The sequence below is a fragment of the Leptodactylus fuscus genome, chromosome 2 (genome assembly GCF_031893055.1).
Source record: "Leptodactylus fuscus isolate aLepFus1 chromosome 2, aLepFus1.hap2, whole genome shotgun sequence".
NCBI classification, from domain to species: domain Eukaryota; kingdom Metazoa; phylum Chordata; class Amphibia; order Anura; family Leptodactylidae; genus Leptodactylus; species Leptodactylus fuscus.
Genome location: NC_134266.1, coordinates 80,365,662 through 80,391,963, shown reverse-complemented (window position 1 = coordinate 80,391,963; position 26,302 = coordinate 80,365,662). Strand labels below are relative to the sequence as shown.

Here is a 26,302-nt window from a genome sequence, read left to right as displayed (position 1 = left end):
TCTTTGCTTACCTTGCTTTCCTAAGTATATCTTGGTTTATCTCTTTTACCCTTGTATGTAAATTTGGATGGACCACAGGAGCTACAGCTGAAAGGTGTGCATCTTTGTGCCAACTGGACAAGACTACAGCAGGTGCACTGTGTGTGCGGAATACAAGTTGTGGCATTATGACATCACATTCTGAGCTAACAGTTGATGTTCTTAGTAAGTGAGCTCTGATTGGTCACTGTGGGCAACATTCTTCTTAGCTGAGCTCTGATTGGTCACCTTGTGGTACATGGTCTCCTAGTGGGTTTGGAGCAGGCTGCAAAGGATGCAGGCTTGATTAATGAGTTTGACCAGTTTGTACATACATATATACATCATGATCCCAAAGAGATCCCAGAGTGCTCGTTGCTAGGGCCTTACCTCAGTTTTCTTCCCAGGGCAGGGTCCGCAGTTTAGGTTTGAAAAAAAAAAAGTGAATTCTGTGATGGAGGACGCCGCCCGTCAGTAGTAAATGGCATGCATGCCAGAGGAGTGAGCGCGTGCTGCTGGAGTCCTCTGATAAAAAGGTCGCTCAACCAATGAGAGTGCCGCCCAAGAGCATGCGCAGTAGTGTGGGCACTGAGTCAGCCGAAGAGCAGCTGATAGCGGCACTCCGTAGTACTAATAGTACCGCCCAGGGGCGTGTCTGAGGGGTCTGTTATCGGCAATGTGCAGTAAGCAGCTAAAGAGGTATACATAGAAGCGTAGTGAGGAACGGTGAGACAAAGACCAGTCAGTGGAATTGACTCACGATCATAAGGGCAGTCTTTCAAAATAACATGCAGGGGGACACCTAAAACATTGGCAGTTTAGCCACTAGTAATTCATGAAAGGCAGATGTCATATACGAATCATCTTATCACAGAGTGGATGGACATGTCTGGTAACTCCTTACGAAATCGGTCTTCCCCTTACTAAACTCTATCCTCTACAATCTATTCTGAATGCAGCGGGCAGGCTCATCTATTAGTCTAGTTGCTACAGCGATGCCTCTGGTCTGTGCCAGTCGCTACATTGGCTGCCTATTCATTACAGAATACAAAATAAACCTATCACCCTCATCTACAAGGATCTCCATAATGCTGCACCTCCCACATCTCTATCACCCAACCCTGCTCTATGCTCACTCAATGACCTAAGACTAACATCCTCTATTACCAGAAGCTTTTCCCAAGTTGCACCACTTCTCTGGAATGCCTATCAATCACAATTCCTAATATAAACCCTTCTGCAATTAGAATCCCTAAAATGAACCCTCCTCTGTTCACGCTCCTATAGGATATGATGTTGTATCGGACTGTACGTTTGTATGTCCAGGCACCATCTGCACAGTAAAGGACACTGACTGGTGATGGTTCATACAGCTATACTTATGTGTCTATCACAAAAATGTCTGGCCCACTGCATAAGCAATGCTACCTCGTGTCACCCACTTTACTCAGATAGTAAGCCCATGCGAGCAGGGCCCTCAGTCCCATTGTATGAATTGACTTATTACTTTGTAATGTCTTTGTCTGTACTTGAACCTTACATTTTGTAAAGTGCTGTGGAATATGTTGGTGCTATATAAATAAAATGATTGTTATCCATATAATTAAAACTACAAAGTCAATTCTCACTTTAAAACACTTTAAACTTTTATTTTTTTACAAGAAACACATATCAAAATTTAAGCGTAAAAACCGGACATGGTGCAGAGTTTATCAGTAAGCAAAACATTAATTGAAAGGGGTTGTCCAGAAATTTGGAATTGAATGCCCATCCTTAGAATAGGCCAAAAATATGTGATCGGTAGGGAGCCGACAGGTGGCACTGATCAGCTAAAAATGTCTGGTGTCACCTGTATGTCAAAATCTAACCAAGGTTATGCCTATTCATATCCATGCTGTTTGTTGTGCCCCCCTCCTCATTACCAGTGTCAGTGACATCTGAATATAGAGAAAATCAGAAACCTTTTCATCAGATTGGACCATTAGCAAAATGTGCAGTGAAAGTTCATGTTCATAACAAATTTGTGAAAGGAAACACAAACTATTGCAAAAATTCAGTGATTCACAATTTTGTTCCCATCATAAAAAGTTTAACAAATTGTAACCAACTGTAGTGCAAACATCCAATGTGAGTTGTGCATTATTCATAGTGACACGGTATAAACTATCCCAAGCACCACCACAGGCATAGTATGAGCCTTGGTTAGAGTTTGCCAGTGGTGCGAGAATCAGACTAGATTTACATTCACCCAGACCATTAATAAATTAATTACAAATTTGTTTAAGATCATTTTTGGTTTAAAAATGTAAACGTCAGCCACAAATTAACAATTTTTGCAGTTGCAATATATGGAAAACTAAGCTGTGCTTGAGGTTCTGGCAAGCACTGGTAGTAAAAAGTCAGCAGGATCAGATTTTTTTTTTCTATTTTAACCTCTGTTGCAGGATTTTGTCAAATGAACATTTTTCATCTGAAATTCAATTTGGGTCGATCAGATTTAGAAACACAACATCTGCTTCACAAACTGTGCCACCCTTGTCCATAGGCTTTTCCAGGTATTGCGGCTCAGCCCCATCCATATGAAAGCAATACTGGACACAATCCTACTGCCCAGGCCTGGTGCAATATTTTTTTTTTGCTTTCGTTATTACAGACAAGCCCTTACATTTGCACTTAGCTCTTGGCTTCCACTCAACTAAGGCAGCAAATCAATATTGGGGAATTATGATAGACCCACTGACCTCAAGATCCATCAGGGTTTTGGCTGTATGAATACCACCAGAGTCAACACTATTCTTGCCATCAAGAAATACTGTAATGGCTGGTGAAAATGTTAGAAACAAAACGAAGTGAAACTGGAAAAAAACTTTGAGAACCAGTAAGGCCACAGACTCCCGCATATTTTCATACAATAGGAAACAGTAAATCTATAACACAAAGAAGGTAAAAAAGATAACCATCTAGATTTGGTGCCTATGAAAAATGGCTGACATCACCTACGAGAATTATAGCCGGTTTTGGATAAGGAAAATATTACCAAGCAAATCATGAACAGAATATTCCACAACCTGTTAAGAGGACATTTTACATGGAAATGCTCTTGAATGTGCAAGAAGTATTAACGATCAGAAAAGAAAAAAAAAAAAAAAAAAAACAACTTCCAAAGACTGGTTGCACATTCTTTTGTCGTCAGAAAGAAGGCAAAGATCTCCTGAAAGCATCATCAGCTAATGTTCATTTCTCCATGCTGGCTCTCCCTGCTGCTGCACTGCGCTCTCTCCACTCTGCTCATCTACAAAAGAATAGAACATAAGTAAATACGGTTAGTCCACACTACATGATATATCCCAGTATTGTTATTTCTAGCGAACCATTAATTCCACAGCGCTGTACATTTGAGGGTTTACGTACAATACACAAAACAAGTATAATACTAGCTGTGACCAACTGGAACAGTAGGATAGAGGGCCCATCAAGGGCTTCCAAACTATAAAAGGAAGGGGGGGGGGGGTTAGAGACAGTATGTGGGGGTACATGATGTTCAAATGGTGGTATGGCAACAGAGTTATTGAAAGTTGTAGGCCATCCTGAAGAGGTGAGACTTCAAGGTCTTGTGTCTGTGAAGGACAGTCTTACGTATTATGTATCACCACAGTGAGTTCCCGAGCATGGGAGACATTTGAGTGAAGAGCAGATAAGAGCGGAGTGTAGTAGGAGATCTTGAGAGGATTGGAGGTTACATGTGGCTAGGTAGCGGAACAATAGGTAAAAGATGTATGGAAGGGACAGGTTGTAGATGTCTTTGTATGGCAGCGTTAACATTTTAAAATATTCACTGGGCAACGGTTAGTGAAAGAATTGACAGAGGCAGAATTTAGGGTAGACTGAAGGGGATGGAGAGCATTTGCTGGGAGGCCATGAAGAAGGGTGCTACAGCAGTAGGAAGCGGCAGGAGGTGTTGAAGACTTGGATGTGAGGCTTGAAGTATAGGGCTAAGCAAATTAATCAAAACTGAACATCAACCAAGATAGCCAATGTGATTTTGTTCAAGTCAGTTATTTCGGTTTGGTTTTTAAAATATTTGCCGTTTCATTGGGACTGAACATGGCCAAACCAAAACTGCTATTATACTGGGGGGTTCACTTAATACCCCATTCTATAATAAGTGGAAGCCCAGGGAAGGTGAACAAACAGTATTACTCACCTCACATACATGACTCCCTGCAGTGTTCAGTGCTTCTGGCTGACGTCATATGGTGTCACAATGTCACATGACTCTAAAGTCCAATCAGCGGTCCATTACGTCAGCCAAAAGTGCCAAAGACAGCAAAGAAACCTTGTGAAATGAATCTTGTGAGGTTTGCCCACCACTTAATCATACTGTAAAAGGAGCATGGTTTAAAAAGGACATGACCTAATTCGCTATTAATTGTAATGAAGGTAAAATGCCTGAATAATTGTGATTGGTATTGGTGGTGGTGGGGGAGGCATTCTGTACTCGGTTTTATCCATGTTGAGTGGGAGGAGATGAAGGAAGCTATGGCGCTAAACACTCTGGACAACAAAGTGGTAATGTCTGGGCCAGAGAGATATTTGTAAGAGTTTTCAATACCACTGTTATGCCAAAAACAATGAGATTCTATGAGTTGGCCAAAAGTGAAGAAGGAGAAAAAGAGGAATCCCAGAGCAGAGCCTTTAGTTACACCGATGGACAAAGGACACGGAGATGAGGCAGTCTAAGTGAGAGACGCTGAATGTGCAGCTGGTAAGGTAAGTGATATAGGAGAGGGCCAAGTCTGTGATGCCAAGGAGTATAGGGCAGCATGGTCGCTCAGTGGTTAACACTAACGTTGCAGCGTTGGAGTCCTGGGTTCGAATCCTGCCAAGGACAACATTTACAAGGAGTGCGGGTTTCCTATGGTTTCATCCCACACTCCAAAGACATACTGATGGGGAATGTAGAAGAAGATCCCTATATGGGACAGTGATTGACAATGTCTGTAAAGTGCTGCAGAATATGATGGTGCTGTATAAGTAAGCAAGATAAATAAGACACTTTATAACAAGAGGGAATGGTTGAAAGTGGGAGAGGAGACTAGAATAGTGACGTTTTACTTTGCTGAAACTGCGCTAAATTGGCCGTTTAATCTACGGCAGAGTGATGAGAGATCAGATCAGTTTTTTGAGCCAAAAATCAAGCAGAGTATCTTCTGAAGGAATGCGTGCACTTTGGGATGAATCAGATATTGAAATGCTCCAATGACCACTGAGCTGCTACACATTCCCTTCCTTCCAAGTCTCCAACTAGTTAAGACGACAATATATCCCAAGTGGCACTCCTGATCAAAATGGTGCCTCTGAGGGTCACAGCAACTTCTAAGACTAAGGTACACATGGTACCGAAACGCGTCAGCCCTGGCGTTTCTCCACATCCATGTGAGTCAAATATTGCTATATACAGGAAGTCCTCGACTTACGACGTTGATCCGTTCGGCGTCGTAAACCGAATTTCGACGTAAGTCGGAACCTACCATACCGACGCCGCGTAGGAACGGATCAACCCCCCCCCCTTTAAAATAAAACCCTGAAACAGAATGTGAAACTTACCGTACGGTGCAGGGTGGGCGGGCGGGCATTCAGGCCTCCTCTTTCTCCGATGTTCCGTCCTCCTCCGGCGCTCGCAAGCTGATAATGGCCTGGGCGCATGCGCAGTAGCCGTAATAGAAGCATCATGATACTGCGCATGTGCCCTGGCCATTATCAGCTTGCGAGCGCCGGAGGAGGACGGAACATCGGAGAAAGAGGAGGCCTGAATGCCCGCCTGCCCACCCTGCACCGTACGGTAAGTTTCACATTCTGTTTCAGGGTTTTATTTTACAAGCTCACTTGTAACAGCAAGCTGCCAGCATTGATTTTCCGCAGGCTAGTCCTTGCTAGCTGGGAGTGCTGGCAGTTTTCTGTTACAAGGGAGCTGTCGTAACCGCGAAACGTCGTATCCCGGGACCGTCGGAACCCGAGGACTACCTGTATGTCATGTATTTTTTGAAGAAATAATTTTTGCATATTTTTAAAAAAAACCTGTGAAGAGTAAAGCAAAGTTGAATTTTATGCCATTTGAGATTGCTGGTTCTCCTTGGAAGAAATTCCTTTTAAAGGTGTTTTCCCATGTACATAATCATATCTATACTTGTAGATAATTAAAAGTTAAACATTTTTGCACATATAAGTCATTAAAAATTCTGCAGAGTTTGAAAGATTTTCTCTAACTTTCTTAGTGGTGACAGTCTGTTGTCTTGATCGGTTGCCATGGATACGACCGCTAATGCAGAATCTTTCTATGGTCTGGGACTGGTTAGGACCCAGCTATGATTTTCTTATTGTAGCTGGGTTATCATGCGGGGACACTACATGTATCAGAAGATAGCCCGGCCACAATAAGGAAATCATGGCGGATTTTCTGACCTTAGAAAGATTCTGCATTAGCGGTCGTATCCATGGCAACCGATCAAGACAACAGACTGTCACCACTAAGAAAGTTAGAGAAAATCTTTAAAACTCTGCAGATTTTTTAATTACTTATATTTGCAAAAATGTTTAACTTTTATCTACAAATTTTTAAATAATTATGTAGATGGGAATACCCCTTTAACCTATGACTTCTGTCAACTTCTGTCCAGCCCCTAGACACGTGTGCAACTTGAGGAAGATCTAACTGGCCTGAAATGGTGCAGTCAAGACAACTGAAGAATATATTAAAACTAGCTGTTACCCGCGACTTCGTCTGCGGTGATTGTAGGAGTGGGTAAATACAGGCGCGGGTAAGGTTTTCGTAGTGTGTATAAGGTATGGGATATGAAATGTAACTTTGTATCTTGTTTTTGCTGTAATTCAGAGAATACGTGAGCCTTTTGTGTTGAAGTTAATTTGTATTTGAGCTGCTATATATACGGTGTTGTGAGAAACTGTACATAGTGACTTTGGGACAGAGGTATTTGAAGTTAACCCTTTCTCGCCGATGGCATTTTTTGATTTTGGTTTTTGACTCCCCTCCTTCTAAACCCCATAACTTTTGTATTTCTCCACTCCCAGAGCCATATGAGGTCTTAATTTTTCCTGGGACAAATTTTTCTTCATGATGCCGCCATTATTTATTCTATATAATGTACTGGGAAGCAGGGAAAAAATTCAGAATGGGGTGGATTTGAAGAAAAAATGCATTTCTGCGACTTTCTTACAGGCTTTGGTTTTACGGCGTTCACTGTGCAACCAAAATGACATGTCCCCTGTATTCTGTGTTTCGTTACGACTCCGGGGATACCAAATTTATATGGTTTTATTTACATTTTGACCCCTTAAAAAAATCCCAAACTGTGTTTAAAAATTATTTTTTGAAAAGTCGCCATATTCTGACAGCCGTACCTTTTTTATACGTGCGTGTACGGGGATGTATAGGGCATCTTTTTTTGCGGGACTGGGTGTGCTTTGTAGTTCTACCATTTTCGGGAAATGTTATTGCTTTGATCACTTTTTATTCAATTTTTTATCAGAATCAAAACAGTGAAAAAATGGCGGTTTGGCACTTTTGACCATTTTTCCCACTACGGCGTTTACCGAACAGGAAAAATATTTGTATAGCTTTGTAGAGCGGGCGATTTCGGACGTGAGGATACCTAACGTGTATGTGTTTCACAGTATTTAACTACTTTTATATGTGTTCTAGGGAAAGGGGGGTGATTTGAATTTTTAATCCTTTTTATTTATTTTTTTTATATTTTTTTTACTTTTTGTAAACTTTTTTTTTTGCATTTATTAGACCGCCTAGGGGTATTGACATGGGTGGGCGGTGTCGCGGATTGTCAGAGCGGTGGGGGTCGGCAAACATGGCTGCTCCGGAGCGTTAAAGAGGTAGCCTCCTGGAGTATCATTAAGGTGAGGGGCAAAGTGGTAAAGTATCTGTATATGTGATTGTGTGGGGTTAGGGGCGAGGCTGTAGAGGGCAATAGGAATTTTGTGGCTTGCTATGGTCCAAAGTGTGTGAGATTGCAGAGATGGTGGTGTGAGTTTGGGTTTTATGGGGGTCCTGGCACAAACGTATGTGTGCTATTGTGACAAAAAGTAGCCTATTGCGCAATCGGGTGTATTAACTAGGTTTGTGGAAAATTTCAGCCAAATCGGTGGAGCGGGTTTTCCGTGATTGAGGAACAAACATCCGAACATCCAAACTCACAAACCCACAAACTTTCACATTTATAATATTAATAGGATGAATGCCATTCCCTTCTGACTCTAGTAGTCTCCTGGATAGAGGCTACACAGAAACTAGAGCAGTCACTTAAAGGAGACTCAAAGGAATATGGAGCTGCTCTATGCACAGTGCCCAGAGCACTTACAAAAGCGGTGTCTGACGGCAGTAAGCTCATGCATTAAAAAACCCTCCTGGTATTGATATATAGAGTTAATAATAATAATAATAATAATAATAATAATAATAATAATAATAATAATAATAATAATAATAATATCAGGCTGGAGAGGGGAGTATATACAAAAATAAAGGCCCAAACTAAATTTGATAAAAAGTGTGTGTGTGTGTGTGTGTGTGTGGGGGGAGAATTGGTTTCATACACCTGGTGTTTCCTCCCAGTCTAGGATTAGGGATAGATCTAATTTCTACTTTATCTGTTTCCTGATCCCCTGAGCGCTATTTGCTGTTAATCGAAGGATGTTTGGGAGATGGGCTTCCCCCTTTATATGTTGGATTGTGTCTCCATATCTCCTTTGAATTGTTATTGTGTTGCTGTTGTTTTGTCGACTGTTTGTTAGTTAAAAATCATCTGATAAAATTTTTTTTTAAAAACGCTCTTGGCTAGCCCAGTTGAATGACAACAAAGCTAATTCTCAAGCTTATCTGCAGGCACATCTAAGAAGAATTTTGAAAGCCAACCTCAATTTTTCTGGAAAATCCATCACTTGTGAACATATCCTTCCAAGGATGGTTTGCAGTACACAAGATGGATTCAGGAACAGTAAAGAGACACCTGGGATTCTTTACTTACGAGGCTGAGAGTTATTTACATTCAGGTTTCCAAAGAGGTCTGTAAGTTCTGTTTCATCCAGGTCATCAAGGTCACCGGCCTGGAAGCCACGATAACCACCCTTATCAGAACAAAACTTTAAAAACCTAAAGAAAGATGGAAGTGGATGTACAATAAATGTATAACATAAGAATCCAGTTATATGCTATATTAGTATTATTTATTTATATAGCACCATTAATTCCATGGTGCTTTACATTTGAGGGTTTACATACAATACACAAAATATACAGGTAGATATAATACTAACAATGACCGACTGGCACAGTGGGGTAGAGATCCCTGCCCGCGAGGGCTTACAATCTATGAGGGAAGGGGGGTAGAGACAGAAGGAGAGGGGGAGACTGTACAGATGTCAGGTGAGGTGACAGTAGTGTTATTGGGGGGTGTAGGCCTTCCTGAATAGCTGAGTCTTCAGGGCCTTCTTGAATCCTGTGATTGTGGGGGTCAGTCTTATGTGTTATTAGTTATATTAGTATTGCTAACCAACAGATTTGCGCCAGCGTTTCTTTTCCAAAGGGTTTAAAGCAGTACACAATGGACACTTTCGTAGAGGCAACACTGAACATAGGACACTGAAACAGTCAACAGTTAACCTGGCCATTCACATTAGGTTTTGGCTGTGTTGCCACTGTCCGATATATGATGGAATTGTTTCTATGAACAATCCTACCATTAATAATAAAGTATAACTAAACTTCTCCACAATTTGATTGTCCAGTAGCATTTGTGACATTTATAAATGTGGTAATATATTTTATTAAATTTTGGCTCGTTTCTGTGAACTCTTACGCAGAAACTGACTTTTGAGACGGTGTCCCTTCTGTACTCTTTTCTTTGTTTCTCTAACTACTTCTAACTGAAGTACGGAATGGAAGGCTCTTGCATAATTCAGGGAACCAGAGGTGGGGGCTACAGTGGAAAATCCACACCCTAAATATAGTGATTAAATAACTAAATTTACGTATGCCACAATGATATTTATGATAAATCTAAACCAAGACCAGCCAGCTATTAATCAGATACACATCACCAGGGGCCAGCAAAACAGAAGAGATAAGCACCATAGGTGCACAGAGGACCTTTATACCTCCTGAGGAAGCCTAGATGCTAGGTGAAACGCGTTGAGGTGTTTCTGAACTCTTTCTGGACTTGGACCACATATTTAGAACCATGATCGCAGGTATATTTATATAGATTATATACTTCACTATTGGGCCTTATTAATAGCGCTTTCTCTATATGATTGACATGCTGGTATTTATTATCTATGAAACCTTTTTCAGCGCTATTCTGGCCTTTTGTTGATTTGTGCTTTGACACCAGTGTATTTTTCATGGTTGTGTGTGACTATTGTAGTATATAGGTAGTCCTCGACTTACGTCGAAATTCGGTTTATGACGCTGCGTAAGAACGGATCAACGTCGTAAGTCAGAAACATACCATACGACGCCACGTAGGAATGGATGAACGTGATTTAGTGTGCAGCGAGGAAGACTGTACATATGCAGTACAATACAGTCATCTGCGGTTCCGAGCCGCTGCACACTAAATCACGTACTGTTCAGGGAGAGCTGGCAGCTTGGGAGCTTACTTTTTCTCATAGGAATGCATTGGACAGCGTTGATTGGCCAGTGTACAGCATTTGGCCAATCAACGCTGGTTCTGCCAGAGGCTCGTCTGTTAGGAGGCGGAGTCTATTATCAAACCACAATGGAGACTGCTGTGGTCCGATCTTAGACTTCTGCCTCCTCAGACGAGCCTCCGTCAGAACCAGCATTGATTGGCCGAATGCTGTACACTGGCCAATCAACGGTGGTCAATTCATTCCTATGAGAAAAAGTAAGCTCCCTCCTAACAGCAAGCTGCCAGCTTTCCCAACTAGCAAGGACGAACCTGCTGCAGAACCAGCGTTGATAGTCGGGAGTGCTGGCAGCTTGCTGTTACGAGGGAGCTTACTTTTTCTCATAGGAATGAATTGACCATAAATGCAAGCTGCCACTCGCTCATCTCTAATCGTAACCAAAAAACTACCTGTATACACTGTCTGGTACTTTGTAACTGCACAAATTTGCTGGCCCCTGGTGATGTTTATCTGATTAATACCTGGCTAGTCTAGGTTTAGATTTATCATAAAAATAATTGTGGCATACGTAGATCAGTTATTTAATCAGTATATTTTGGCTTTGCGTAGCTGTGTGATCTCACATATATACTTTTTGGTCTAACTATTGCCATTCTAATATATTTTTCATTATTGTGGTCCTCTGTGTACCTTGGTGCTTATCTCTTCTGTTTTGCTATTTCTTTGGCTTATTCTATCTGCCTTCCTATTTGGATATTAACTTTGTATGATTTTTTTTAATTAATAAAATTGATATTAATCTTTATATAACAGTTTGTGTATCTTTTGTTGGTTTTGGCCAATTTTCTATTGTTGCAGTTTGATATTGGTGACCTCAACTTAGGATTGGTATGAGGTTTCATAACTCCCATGTAGACATACCTTCAGACAGACTGGGTAAAACGGACAATGAAGTATCAGCTGTTACTTACCGAGACCAGTTGGGGTCTTTCCTAAGAATGATGCTGTTACCAATCATGATTAGGAGGGCTTTAGCTCTTGTAATGGAGACATTAAACCTCTAAAAACAGGAAAACAGTTGTAGTGAAGATGTGATGGGATGTAATGCATTAAACTCTCCTTACAATAATATAAGTTACCACTGTTCTCAAACAACCCATGTATATACAGCAAAAAGCAGGGCTGGCAAAATAGTAGGCCAAACAATTGACATCAGATGCTTCTATTTTTAGACAACCCATCTCAGACTCCTTCATAAATGGATGACAGCCATGGTCAGACAGATTCAGTAAAGAACCTCTAACTAAGGGGGAGATGCAAGTTAATTAAATTCCTATTAAGAGTAAATGTGCAACAAACTATGCATCCAATTATACAATATTACTTTATAACAGAATTTAAAGTAAATTATTCATTTTATTTTGAAGCAGAGTCAGTAAATTTTTGCTGATTCCACCCAAACTTGACTCCACAATCCTGGCAGAAACTATATGCAATAACACATTACATTATGCACAGTTGGAATGTTGAAATTTCAGTAGCTGGCACAATTCTGACAATGTATTCAAGAAGTATTTGCTCAGATTTTAAAGGGTTGTCCTTTGCCCTTACACACATCTGCCAGAAAACAGGAGCATGTCACAAGATACCCACAGAGGAAGAAAAATAAATAAACAAACATGAAATAAAAGGTCTGACATTTTGTATTTCTATAACTGTGCTTTGTTAGCAACTGTTACCTCAGTAAAATAAAGTTCCAGCAAATAAAATAGAATTGCTGTTGAAACCACCAAGACACACACTCTAAACAAAGAAAGTGGGATGCAACCTTTGGCACGCCGGCTGCTGGGAAAAACTACCAACATACGCCATTCACTTCCATGGGTGTTCCAAGAACAGTAGAGCAAGTAAGCATGCTGGGAGTTGTAGTTTTACAACAGCTGGCTTGCCGAAGGTGGCTTACCCCTGCCCTAGTCCATGAGCAAAAGAGATTCGAAAGGGAAACAAAGGTTCACAAGACAACAGATCACTTCATACTGTTACTAGAAAAAAAAAGGCTATTACAGAGCTCTGTAATGTATTGTACAATGTATGGTTGAGATATGAATAGTCACGCCTAACATTTCTACCAAAAGTTACCTTGGGGTTTTTTAGAAATCCAAGACTAAATTCTTCATCAAATTTGACATAATCCGGACAACTCCGCACTGTAGATATCAGGATCACTTTCCGTTCCTGACCCTGAAACTCTTCCACAGAGCCAATCTATTAAAGTGATACAACATCCATCATTTTCATTGATTTACTTACAAGTTTAGTATATACTGTAAATAGTTCTATTGCCTTTAATAATTTTTCTCTCTTCATATATCTAATTATTATTATCCAATGTTAAAGCTGCCAGAGGACTAGTGATATACAAATGTAGCAGACAATCCTAATTCCTGCAATTTCTTAAACTGCTGCAACATATCGGAAGACAACAAAGCAAATGAAAAGTTATTCAAATATGGTTTTTCAATAACTTTTCATTGGCCTTTGTCAGCTTCAGGTTAACTCTAAGCTTTGCCACATCTGTACACTAATATGAACTGTTCTTTCCACACTAGGATTTAGCTTTCTGGCATTTTGATGGCAAGAATAGAAAAACCTCCAGCACCTCACTGGATTCCACCAAAAACCATATCGGACACTACAGGATTTTACTGATCACAGACCTGACATAGCATCATGACTTGTGTACAAGGCTCTGTGTTGGAGTGTCTGTAGTAAACTCCACTGCATATTCCATCTAAAAAATCGTTGGAGAGAGGAGATCTGCAAGGAGGACTTCTCCACTGGTTTCAAAATAAACCCGACGTAGACCCTGCAGACCCCATTATAAGATTATGGGGCCCACAGGTAACCACTTTTAAGCAGACAAGCTCTGTCTTTTTGGTCCTCATGTGGACCCAACAATGGAGACCTGAACAATAGTGTGAATTTAGTATAAGCAGAATCCATGTTCGTAAATAGAGCCTTGAAAACATTTGACCTCTGGGGATACATTCATTCACTAAATACCTACACATTGGGTGTTTTAGATGACATGTAGGCACTATCCTGCTTTCTGGGCCCCATCTCCTTATAGTTACTGTGGGGCCCCAGTGAGCTAAGGCCTAAATAGCAGGCTTAGGGGGCATTCACACGGAGTAACGCCGGGTGTGTATCACAGCCGTACACGCCGACGTTACGGCAGACGCCCGGCGTTACTCCGTGTGAATGCCCCCTTATTACCAAAAAGAATGTCAGTAGGTGCAGTTTTAGGATTTTATGAATGGGAGACAGATCATATGACTTTGTCGTCGTACAAGGCATGATATAATGTCCGCATTGTCCAAGTATGTAATATGTGATGCTGCACTTTGTGGAGACATCCATATAAACCCATACCTTAAGATCTTTAATGTCAGCTACCGCTTTGAATACTTTATCAATGGCTTTCCGAATTTTTTCTACCTGAAAGACATCACATAACAGAAAACAATAAATGCTTATTTTACTTGAATTGGATAATGCTATACCTATGGTTACTAACCGTGGCTAGAAAAAAAAAAAAAGTTGCACTCCTCTAACCCATTGACTTTTGGGTGTAGATGAGCATCTGTATGGCAGCCAATAACTCACCTATTACACACAACCCCCTGTGTTTTGAGTCGTCAGTTGTTTTACACGAAGCCAATTTACCAGTCCATATATTTTGTCGCGTGGAAAGAAACCTGAGTACCCAAAGAAGCTAACCAATGAGTCACTGAGCTGCCCTTACAATGTTCCATTATTAGCATGCTGTCTTTTTTTTTTTTTTTTTTTAACTCGTTTTATTGAAGGAGACGCAACAAAATAAACAGGGTAATCAAGAAAAACATGTACAGAACAGGAAAAAGAATAAAAACATAGAAAAAACAAACACAAATAAACAATCAAAGAACTGCCACGGCACCATCCCACCCCCACCCTTCCACCACGAGCAGAGAAAAATGCGAAAACGGAGGGGCACTATAGTGTCAGCAAATACACAATTTCACCCATAGGTAAGGGGCAACGGATTCACCAGGCAGACATCTGTCCTCAGGGTATGTAAGCGCCCAATGCTGAGCGCATGGAGGGAGCAGCGCACCACGCTCCCCAGACCTTAGTAAATTTCTGAGAGCAGCCCCTGCCTTTGTATATAATTTGGTTGAAGGGGAGGATCGAATTAACCAGTTTGTGCCACTGAGACACCGACGGGGACCGAGGGGCCATCCACCGGAGGGCAATAGCCTTCCTGGCATAGAATAAACTCCGGACATGATGGTGCCAGGTCTCATCATCCAGAACTCCAAATAAGTAAATTTCAGGAGAAAATGGGACAGGACGGCTGACAGGAGATCCACCCCCCCCCCCTCCAATAAGCCTGTATAATCGAACAATCCCATATCATATGCCAGAAGTCCGCAGGAGGGTGCGGGCACCTGAGGCAATTTGACGCAGGCAAACGACCCATCTTGTGGAGGCGAGTCAGGGTCAGGTAACATTGATGCAAGATAAACAATTGAATCAACTTATTGTTAGCCGAAGGAGAAACGTAGGAGATTCCAAAACATCATGAAACGTTTCAGCCGTCAGCTCCGGGATATTGTTGCGCCAGCGCATCAGGGCCAGGGTCTCAGACAAGGACACTTTAGCATAAATCAGATATTCGCAAAGGGCAGAAATCAGACCCCGTGGACCCTGAGAATGTAGCACACCAATCAACGGGTATTCAGAAATGGCACTCGGCTGGATAGGAAACAGAGGAGAGAGCATGAGGAATCTGGAGAAAAAAAAAAACAAAAAAAAAAACTGGTGGTGGGGAATCTTGCGCGAGGTAGAAAGGGAATCAAATGCAACAAAAAACCCCTGTACATATAGGACCGAAAGGAAGAGTACACCATACCGGGACCAAGACCGGGCATCAGGTAACCCATAGAGGTCAGGCAGACCAGGATTATCCCACGGGGGGGGGGGGGGGGGGGGGGTGTCTTCAGGGGTGTCAGAGTAGGAAGACACTTTCCGAGCCTGCTTCCAGACCTGTGCGGCCAGAGAGTGAAGGGGCAAAAGTTTGCCCCCAAATAGTTGGGGATTTTCTAAACACCGGCCACAGGGTACGCAAGTCCAGGTGATGGGCTAGATGCGCCTCTGGGCCCTGGAGCTGCTCCAGGGAAAGCCAGGGCCTAACGAAGCGAAGTTGACCAGCTAGATAGTAAAGGAACAGGTCGGGGAGAGATGCACCCCCCAGCGGTTTTGGTCTCTGAAGAGCGGATAGCCTCAACTTGGGTCTAGAGTGGCCCCACACAAAAGAGGTAATCAAAGAATCCAACTGTTTAAAGAAGCGGAGGGGCACGGGCACTGCCGAGTGGCTCAATACATATAGGCACTTGGGCAAGACAATCATTTTGATAAGGTTAATCTGGCCCACCACGGATAGGGGCAATGCAACCCAGATTTGAAACTTAGTCTTAAAGTGGGAAAGGAGAAGGAATATGTTCAAATCAAGGAACCGCTTATGGTCCCTGGGGAGTATGATACCGAGATATTTACAGGGCGAGACTATCTGCAGCCCACACATCATTTCCCCCCCACCGCTGCTTAAGGGTGGCCGACGTGCATATAGGAAGATTTAGCCCAGTTAGTACGCAGGCCTGAATAATTACCAAACACATCTATCAGCTCCATGGTGCGGGGCAGCGACACAGAAGGATCAGACAGAAAAAGAAGGAGGTCGTCAGCATAAACCGCAACTCTTTCCTCCCGGGAGCCAATAAATAGGATAGATAGGGTCCTGTCGAAGAAGCATGGCCAAGGGTTCTATAGCTAAGGCAAACAACAGTGGTGAAAGTGGACAGCCCTGCCGCGTACCCCTACCCAACGAGAAATAAGAGGACAGTGAACCATTAATGGACAACGCCGCTCTGGGGGATCGGTACAGAAGTGATACCCAAGTAATAAAGCCCTCCCCAAATCCATATTTACGTAGGGATTGTAAAAGGAAGGGCCACTCAACCGAATCGAAGGCCATGGTTGCATCTAAAGAGGCTATCGCCGAGTCGCCAGAAGAGACCGACCAAATCTGAGCAACCACCTGGACGCGTCTAAGATTATCAGACGTGGATTTACCCAGCATAAAACCTGTTTGGTCCGAGTGAACTAAGTCCAGAATCACCGAATTAAGCCTGTTAGCCAACATTTTAGCCAAGAGTTTATAATCAATATTTAACAAGCTGATAGGCCTATAAGAGCCACAGTCCAGCGGGTCCTTGTCTGGCTTACATGGAAACCTATGGCAGGGAGGTATTCGATCGAATACTACTCGCTCATCTCTACTGTTAAGGTTTTTACTATTTTTCTAATGTCATTTTGTTACTTTATTACCTTTTACAGTGTAATTCTTTTTCTTAAAACGAAAGGCATAGATTGTTAGGGGAATACATTATCTATATGTTCCCTGCTATCCTAAGATATACATACAGAAAGGGAACAACCCATTAGGTCACAGTTATCAGTGATATGTATAAAACAGAACTGCACAAAAGATGTATATTGAAACCTTCAGAAAGATGCAAAGACCCCTCGGTAAAGGGAATCCTTGTGACATCATTCCAGACATCACAGGATTTCCTAGCATTAGGTTTATTAAGCAAGTGGCGATAGTGTGCATTCAGGATTATGACACTCAACATAAGCATTGTGTTCAGGGGTTATTTGGATGTCACTGTACAGGATCCTACACGCTGTATGACAAATCAATGCTGTTGATGGCACGGTGTGCTCCTGAACCTCAATCAACCCCACACACACAGTAAAGCAACAGGCTGCAGGCACAAGAACCAGTTCCGTAGCCCATTTATTTCTAAAAGGAACTATATGTATTCTGATGTAATACAAGGGAATTTTCAGTTTAAAAAAATTATAAACTCATAAAATTGTACCTGCTTTCTATAAGGAGAAATAATTCCAATTTCTTTGGGAGAAATTTTGGGTATGCCTTTCTTTCCTTGTGATTCTAGCAAATCCTGAAGATATGACACCAGCACTTCAATCTCATGCACATTGAAGAAGGATGGGCTGTTTCCTTCTCTTTCATCTTTTCCCAAAACATGATGGAATATGATTGGAAAATTCTGCAAAGAAAAAAACAATATAACAAAGAAATTAAGCAAGGTGTGACATTACACATTAATATTTCCTTCTGTTTTGCCATCTAGTTAATCCAACTGTAATGTAAACTGTAATCCTGTGCTGTCATTTCATCAGAAGGAATAAGCAATCACCTTCATAGGCAACTTCTCCCAATTGCAGTAAGCACGTGTGACCATTTCATCAGCTTTGGCTTGCAGCTCTTTGTCATAGAAAAGTTCATTTGGAACAGAGAGGATGTCAGGATGGGACCTAGTGGAAAATGGCATTTGTCATTAACAAACACTATACAGAGAAACAAAATCAATGGGGGAAAAGGCAACGCTTGAAATGCAGGCCACTTGCTACCTGCTTGACCCATGTTTGGTTTACCTATAAATTGAATGATGCCTCAAAGAAACTGTTCCACTCTTTCAGCTGAACTAGTTTTGTTCTCGCTAAGTATTGCTAGCCAAATGGTTATATCATCAACCAGTTACACTAAAGTATCTAGCCATTAGCTAGCTCATAAACTCGTTACTGATGATGCTGACTGAATTAGGCTTATCAGCACATCTGAGGCTACACACCGACTGGGAGGATTATGTTCTGGGGATAACATCACTCCTTGAGGAAACAGCACCTTTCCAGGGATAAGGAGACTTACAAAGCCATTTTTCGCTCCACTGGGGGATTATGGGAAATATGCAAATCTGTTTTCCAGGATGTAATTAGGAAAACCCGGCCTCTGCTTGCTGCCCTCTAGGGACAGCCCCTTAATCATGCATAACTTTTTCAAAAATCCTAATGCTATGATGTGAGGTTTAGCCAAACCAGTAAATCTATGGGAGGATTATGTAGTGGATACAAGATAAGAGTCAGCACGGAGGTTAAAGATGTTATCCAAATTCCAAAAATGAACTGCAAATACATCCATAGCAGTGCCAAATACTTACTGTACCCTTATGCACCCTTTGCTTGGTTTTATTTTACTTTCTGCTTCTATTGACATGTAGTGAAGCTATGGATAAACTACACGTCCCATGAATCATCTGCCTGCTCTTACTCTCTGTGTTCTCCTTCTCCACCCTTCTCTGTGATGACAGCAAACTCCCTCCCTGCTACAGGGTCTGTGTTGTGTCACACTACTGTACTTCTTGCAGCACCACTGCTCTAAAAATTTGATCAGTTAATAAAATCACCACATCTGAGGTCAGTATGAGTGACTTCAAACAGCAAGTAGGCCACATGCTACTGAGAAATTATGTTTGCTGGCTGCACTGCTCACAGTGAGAGGTAGTGGGCTAATAAATGAAACATCACAGCTGAGGTCAATGGCCTAAAAATAAATCAGTTAAACAGTGCTGAATTTGAACAGGATATACTGTATATCAGGAAGTGCCATTTGTAATTATGCTTCCTATTTGGCCCATATTTTTAAAAACTGAATAACACATTTAAGTTCAATTGTAGATAACATAGGGATTCTTCTTGAAAACTTGATGTTCTTTATGCTGGTGCATCCACGGATAAATTGGTTTACTCAGGCTCAGATTGGCTAAGCAGGGTACTGGTCAATCCCCCACCTTTAGGGGGCCTTCCAGACCCCTTCTGAATTTATAGACCATTAACTGCTGGATTACTCCAGCCAGTAATGACAAATATTAATTTACCAATCCCTTTTCCTGCCCACAGCAGCCCCCATCTTCTCTTCAGCCTTCAGAGGACCCCATAATGCCAAATAGGTCATGCCACTGAGCAGCTTTAGGATGCCGTTGACATGGTTTATCATAGGAACATGATCAGGGGTACACAGTGGTATCTGAAGGAGAGACTGAAGGGAATCAAAAGGAGGCTTAGGGCAGAGGTGAGGTTTGTAAAAATGAACAGCAGCTGTTACCTGCTGGAGTAATTTGGCAAGTAGCAGCCAAAAGTCACTGTATGGTGGCCATCAGAGGTGGTATTTAGTAGATGGGCGCCAGGAAAGGGCTGATCAGCAGGTGAAACTGCTTCAACTTTTTACCCTACTCCCCCACAACTCTCAGCAGGCCCTCAGGATCTGGGGATGTAATTTTATTCTTGCCAACCACTGTACCATTATGCTGCAGTGATAATCTTCTCAGCCATTAAAGCAGGCACACACTCAGCTATTTAACCTCTCAGATGCTGCAGTTGAGACTGACACCTCTGAGTAATACAGAAAATGGAAGGGTTTATTTATCAAGACCAACATTTTCCACCTGCCAGATTCTGTGCCCAATTTATAATGAAGTGCATCTCGTCATAGATTTAAGAACTCCACACCAGCTCCTCCAGCATCATTTACGCCAGAAAACTGATGCAAATGATAACCGATCTGATGTGAGGATGTGACTTTTTTATGGTTTGTATACCAGTAGCACTAGGATGAGTCCTAGAAATCCGACTTTTAGTTTACCTGCCAAAATCCTTCACTACGTATGCAACTGCATAAATAAAACAGCAAGTTTACAGCAGTAATTCCAATGTTGTGATCTACTTTTACATTTAGGGTAGAAAACAGACTGACGCTGGGTTCAAACCAGCGTTCGGCAGTCCGTTCTCAGACTTCCATCTTCTGCATGCAGAAGACAGAAACCTGTCATGCCGTGAGTGCCGGTGAGCGTTTTATGCTCTCTGCGGTGAAACAGTTTTTTAAAAACCAGACACAGAGTACTACATGCCCGACTGTGTCCGGTTTTAAAAAAAAAAACTGTTTCGCATAAAACGCTCACCGGTGCTCGCGGCCGGACACTTTTCAAACCCATTCAAATTAATGGATTTGAAAAGACGCTGGCAGGTTTCCGTCTCCTGCCCAGTTTTGTGCAGGAAACGGAAACCTGCAGAACGGACTCCTGGGCGCAGATGTGAACGAGCCCTGACTTCATTTCATTCTTTATGAAAATGGGATGTCGCTTTTTATAGCTAACAAAAACTCAAGCTAAACAATATATTACAGGCATATTATTAATTACACACATCATATGATACTACAGACCTGTAATTCAGCAGTAACTTTGTGACAAACTGTGGATTGTAAGAGCCATTGGATTTTCCATAAAGCGGATTTTGAGTCATCAACCTTTCAAGCAATGATATATCTGCATGACAAGTGAAACACCAGTTATGAAGTCTCAAAGGGACACTGAATATCAAAAAAGTCACACATTGTTGTCCGTGAGACTCATCCAATGAAAAAAATAAATGAAGTACTAACCTAATCCATTTTCAATAGCAAGTGGTGACCTTAATACTGGACCTAGTTGCTTCGGATCACCAGCCAGAACCAACTGTCCTTCTACCATCACATCCAGAATACCTAAAAACAACATTTGACATAATTTGAGAAGAAATTTGGCTTTAACACGCAGAAAACTACAGAATGGTATAATTGCAGCTTTGAAAGAGTTAACAAATGGAAGTGATATACCTGCTATAGCTGTTACACACTCAGGCTCAACTGAATGTCCAGCCTCATCAATGAACACATGGGAAAAGTGGCCAGATGGGAATTGCGCAGAAACAAGTCTGGAGAACACAAGATGGCAGCATAACAAGACATTAAAATACCACTAAATGGATTCCTTGCTTTGGACAACCACTACTTAATAGAATAACTTTCAATGGACAGGGGCAAAACTGCTGTGTTTCCATCGGTAACTAGCAGAATGTTTAGATGCAAGGAGCATAAAAGGAGGAAAAAAACTGTAGGAAGAATGCCAGTATTTTTGTGAGTGTATGAAGTCACACTATATTCTGAAAAATTACTGAATTACTGCCACATAATACTGCATTTCCCTTTTAGATTCTGCAATTTCGCCTGGCAACAACAGCGGATCAATAAGTCTGCTTCATTTTCAAAAAACTGTAGACTGTAAATGATTATCTATTATTTATAGAGGAATCATGCCGTAGCTCTTCCCATACCTTCCAGCTGTAACAAGAGTTGTGATGATAACTCTGTATTTCATAAGCTCATTTTTACAAGGATATTCATATGCCAGAGTTCTAGCATTCCAGTTGCAACAAGGCTGTGGATGCAAAAAATAAATAAATAAAATAAATATACTTATGTAGGAGTCTGCTCATGCCAAACCACTGAAGTGACAAGTAAAGATATTAGTTATAACTTTGCAGAGAGCACTTTAGAGGGTACATGCTGCCTGGTCTTCATTTATAAAAATGGTACAGGCTTCTGCAGCGCTGTATAGACTGTTGTAATTCACACTGGTCCCATTTCTCAGTCTAAATTTCCTTTGTTAAAGGGAGTCTACCCCCTCCTTAAACATATTAAACAGTCACCACCGTGTTACACGGCACATTACTGTGATGACATACATAAGAAACGTTATGCTATTACTTTTGTAGGTATAAGGAGGGACGGGTGAAGTCTTCTGCAAATGAAGCACTTGGTGCACTTGTGGCGGGCCTTTGGCTTTCTGGTGCATAGCTTTTGATGCTCAGACCACTACCATCTTCTGCCTGTGCCACTGCCCCCCAATTATGAGAGAATAGATCTTCCCACTACTTGAGCAGTAAGAGTAGTGCTACCAGGTCTGAATGCCCACCTCCAGTGCACCAACTACCTCATTTACATAAGACTTTAATGTTGTTTTTCTCCAAACCTAACAAAGTGACGTATATAACAGAAGTAGGTTTATCAGTGTACTGTGCTCTGTATGGGGGTGGAATTTGTTAAACCGTAGCTAAACTTTCGAGCAACTTTTAATTTTGTATTTTTTTGTAATACAGAAGCAAAGGAAAGAATAAAGAAATGTGGGGTTTCACGTAAAGGAGACAAATTCTGTCAGTAACGTATATTACAAAATGTATTATTAAAGACACAAATACTGCCAGAAAAATCACAACTTGTCCAAAAGTTTAGTTATGCTTTAAATGTGCTTTGGGGAAGTGGTAGACTAACACACACCAAGCCAATTTCACAGAAATTTTTTTTTTTTTTTTCTGGGAAATCAAAGGAGGCCAGGGTACTTGGAAGAAAAAAATGGCGATCCATAGAGGGAGCATGCAAATTACATTCATATTATGCATTTGGTCAGATTTCACCTCCTTACCCCCGGGCTCCAAGCTAACAGTACCATCAAGTCACCATGCCCGCTATCCCAAGAGATGCTATCAAGTTAAGGCAACCAATCAGAAGTCACCACCGATTCTGCAGCGGCCCTTTTGATAATGAAAGCAGCTGCAATCAATGAGCAACTTACTCCACATGATGTGATCCAGCTCTCACAATGCTGCATAAAAATCCCCTTTACAACCTTGCCTTCAGTTCTTGTTCCTAGAGATAATCCTAAAGCATTACATACGAAGTGAAACATACCTTTATATTTTCTGGAACAAAATGGAAATCCCTGCTGGCGGCCATTATTCTGTAAATATCTTTCTTATCTATGTGATTCATCAAGCGCTCACAGAGCAGATCTGATGCACTGTTAGATGGAGCACATGCTAGAACATGGCACCCTGGGATGTGCTTTAGTACCTGTAATGTGAGATATCAGAATGCAGGAGTAACATATATACACAAGATATATCATTAGATTACACAATGTAATATATGGCCAGAAGAATGTGGAACTATCAGTTTCTTGGACTCTACATTCCAGTAACAATTGGAGTCCGCTTCTGTAACAGCCTCCAATCTTTCAGGAAGGAGTACATCTGTAAGTAACAGCTGGAGGCGTTGTGCCTAAAGTCAGCAGTGTACAGTATGAAGAGAAATGGGGCAAGAATTGTACCTTGTGGTGCCCCCGTACTACAAATCACAGTGTCAGACACACAGTCCTGAGCTCTCACATACTGAGGGCGGTTTGTCAGGTAGTCTAGGATCCAGTTGGACAGGTGATGGTCCACACCACCAAGGTTCAGCTTTTCCCTCAGTATCCCTGGCTGAATGGTGTTGAACGCACTTGAGAAGTCAAAGAACATTATTCTCACAGTGTTCCCGGGTTTCTCTAGGTGAGAGAGAGTTCTGTGAAGAAGGTGGAAGGTGGCATCATCTACCCCAATGCCCGGCCGAAAGACAAACTGGAGGGGGTCCAGAGCGGAGCTCACTAGGGGGCGTAGGTGTGTCAGGACCAGTCTCTCTAGGACCTTCATCAGGTGGGATGTCAGTGCTACGGGTCAGTAGTCATTGTAGCTTTGTCTGCTTTAATCTTCTTGATTTCCCTACACACCTGAGACTCCTGCAGGATCAGATAGTCAGATTGCAGTTGACTGCAGGTCGGTGGGGGTTGGGTCTTGGTGTGTGAGGAGAGGGGAGTTGACTGACACGCTGGTGAAGAGAGTGTTGGCTTGGAGTCAAATCTATTGAAGAATAGATTAAGCTCGTTAAGCCACTTTCTGTCCCCTCCTATCTGATGCCTCCTAGTTGTTTGTTTGTGCCCAGATATAGCCTTAAGACTATCCCACACCTCCGAGATTCTACCCTCCCCCATCTATAGTTCTATCTTCCGCCTGTAGTTGGCTTTCCCTTCTCTGATCAATTGTCTTAGCTGTTTCCGCACCGCCCCCAGGCTATTTTTGTCCCCAGACCTAAAAATTCTCTTTTTTTTTTCCTTGAGAAGAGTTTTAATCTCAGAGTTGATCCATGGTTTGTTATTGGAGAAACACCTCACCTTTCTAGTTGGTACCGTGCTGTCCACGCAGAAATTTATGTAGTCTGTTGTGCAGTGTGTGAGTCCCTCAATATCCTCTGGAAATGAGTCTTGAAACACTTCCCATAATGTTATATTAAAACAGTCCCTTAGAGACTCGACACTTCCCTCTGACCAAATTTTCACTGTACAGGTAACCGCCGAATCTCTGCGCACCAGTGGAATGTAAGTGGGTCGCAGATGTACCAGGTTGTGATCTGATCTGCCTAGGGGCGGTAGGGCAGATGAGTTATATGCATCCCTTACATTTGCAAAGAGCAAATCCAGTGTTTTGTTGTCTCTTGTATGGCAGGTTACGTACTGAGCGAGGCCTATTAGAGTGGATGCCGGAGAGACATGGTTGAAATCTCCCGACACTAGAAGCAGGGCATGGGGGTGAGATAACTGCAGATCGCTCACAACAGCATGGAGGACTTCACAGGCAGCGTCAGCTTTAGCAGAGGGGGGGGGGGGGGGAGGGAACATATGCAGCTAGCATGATAACATGTGATAGTTCCCTTGGCAGGTAATAAGGTCTCATGCTCACGGCTAGTAGCTAATAAGCCTAGTCCAATCCCTTCCAGACAAAACAAAAAAAAACAAAAAAAAAAAAAGCACACACACTGTAGGCACTGTTGCTCTCAGTTCAGTCACCGACCCCAGATTCATCCATTAGGCTGCCAGAGTATAAGTTATTACCCTACGCCTGCGCCATAACTGTACAGTGGCTTGCAGAAACTGTGCAGCTCCCACACCCTACTACAATGGTGAAAAGCTGAAAAAGGTTAATGAGAATACATAACCCAAAAACACAGGAAAGCTATACACAGAAAGAAAAGATTGTAGGGGGTCCCACCAATAGGACCCTAAATAATCTGCCTCTTCTACCAATTTAGAAAATAAAAACTAAAAAGATCAAAACCACTTTCACATGGTCAACATTTTGTATCAGTATTTGTAAGCCAAAATCAGGAGTGGGTCCAAGGTACAGAAGACTTACGAATATGTCAGTTGTAAATTTCTCTCTGTAGGTTCCATTCTTGCTTTTGGCTTACAAATACTTTTCTAAACATTGACAGTGTGAAAGGAACCCGAGACATATTTGTCCTGAAATATATTACAGACAAATGTATTTTACTAACTTCAAAAAAACAAAAACTGAATATGTTTGAAGTGGGGGGTGATTCATATTTAGAAAAAAAAAAAAAAAGTGTTAAGACCTTGAAACTAAGGTCACACTAGCTCTGTGCTAAATAGTGATTACACACAGACAACAGAGGGAGGAGGAAGAAAAAAAAATTAAAAAAAATGCAGTCCTCCATGCTAGCCCAGCCTTACCTGTTTGATGGCCTCAACCAAAGTTACAGTTTTCCCAGTGCCTGGTGGGCCAAATAAGAGGTATGGAGCTGGTCTTGATAACCCACTCAAAATCTGCTTAACAGCCATGTACTGTTCTTGGTTGTTCTCAAGTTTTTTGTCATACAGACTAGGGAAAAAACAAACAAACAAAAACACTTTATGGTCATAAAGCCCAGCTTAGGAATTATGGCAAAATTATATAATTACTACAACCAAGCTACGATTTTGTATTCATGTCCCTTAGTTTCCAATGACAGCTGCAGTTTCATGTTTTCTGGCTGATATTAGAGGTGACTAGATATGAGCGTACAGCGTTCGATCGAGTACATGTTCGATTGGATATCAGGCTGTTCGAGATGTTCGATTCCAGTCAAACACCACGTGGCAAACTTGCTAAC

General features: G+C 41.8%; 1 protein-coding gene across 1 annotated transcript in view; it reads right to left on the bottom strand.

The window, feature by feature from the left end:
* Positions 1-1,689: 1,689 nt before the first annotated feature.
* The window catches only part of MOV10 (Mov10 RNA helicase), a 62,122-nt gene continuing 37,509 nt past the window's right edge, over positions 1,690-26,302 (bottom strand). The window contains exons 10-22 of the mRNA XM_075264061.1: positions 25,884-26,031; positions 23,231-23,392; positions 21,817-21,920; positions 21,320-21,417; positions 21,107-21,208; positions 20,888-20,990; positions 18,027-18,144; positions 17,685-17,876; positions 14,131-14,196; positions 12,838-12,963; positions 11,670-11,758; positions 9,075-9,199; positions 1,690-3,310 (exon numbers count right to left, since the gene is read on the bottom strand). Of these exons, the coding sequence (XP_075120162.1) occupies positions 3,246-3,310; positions 9,075-9,199; positions 11,670-11,758; positions 12,838-12,963; positions 14,131-14,196; positions 17,685-17,876; positions 18,027-18,144; positions 20,888-20,990; positions 21,107-21,208; positions 21,320-21,417; positions 21,817-21,920; positions 23,231-23,392; positions 25,884-26,031 (1,498 nt within the window). The 3' untranslated portion in view covers positions 1,690-3,245. The remainder of the gene's footprint in view (positions 3,311-9,074; positions 9,200-11,669; positions 11,759-12,837; positions 12,964-14,130; positions 14,197-17,684; positions 17,877-18,026; positions 18,145-20,887; positions 20,991-21,106; positions 21,209-21,319; positions 21,418-21,816; positions 21,921-23,230; positions 23,393-25,883; positions 26,032-26,302) is intronic.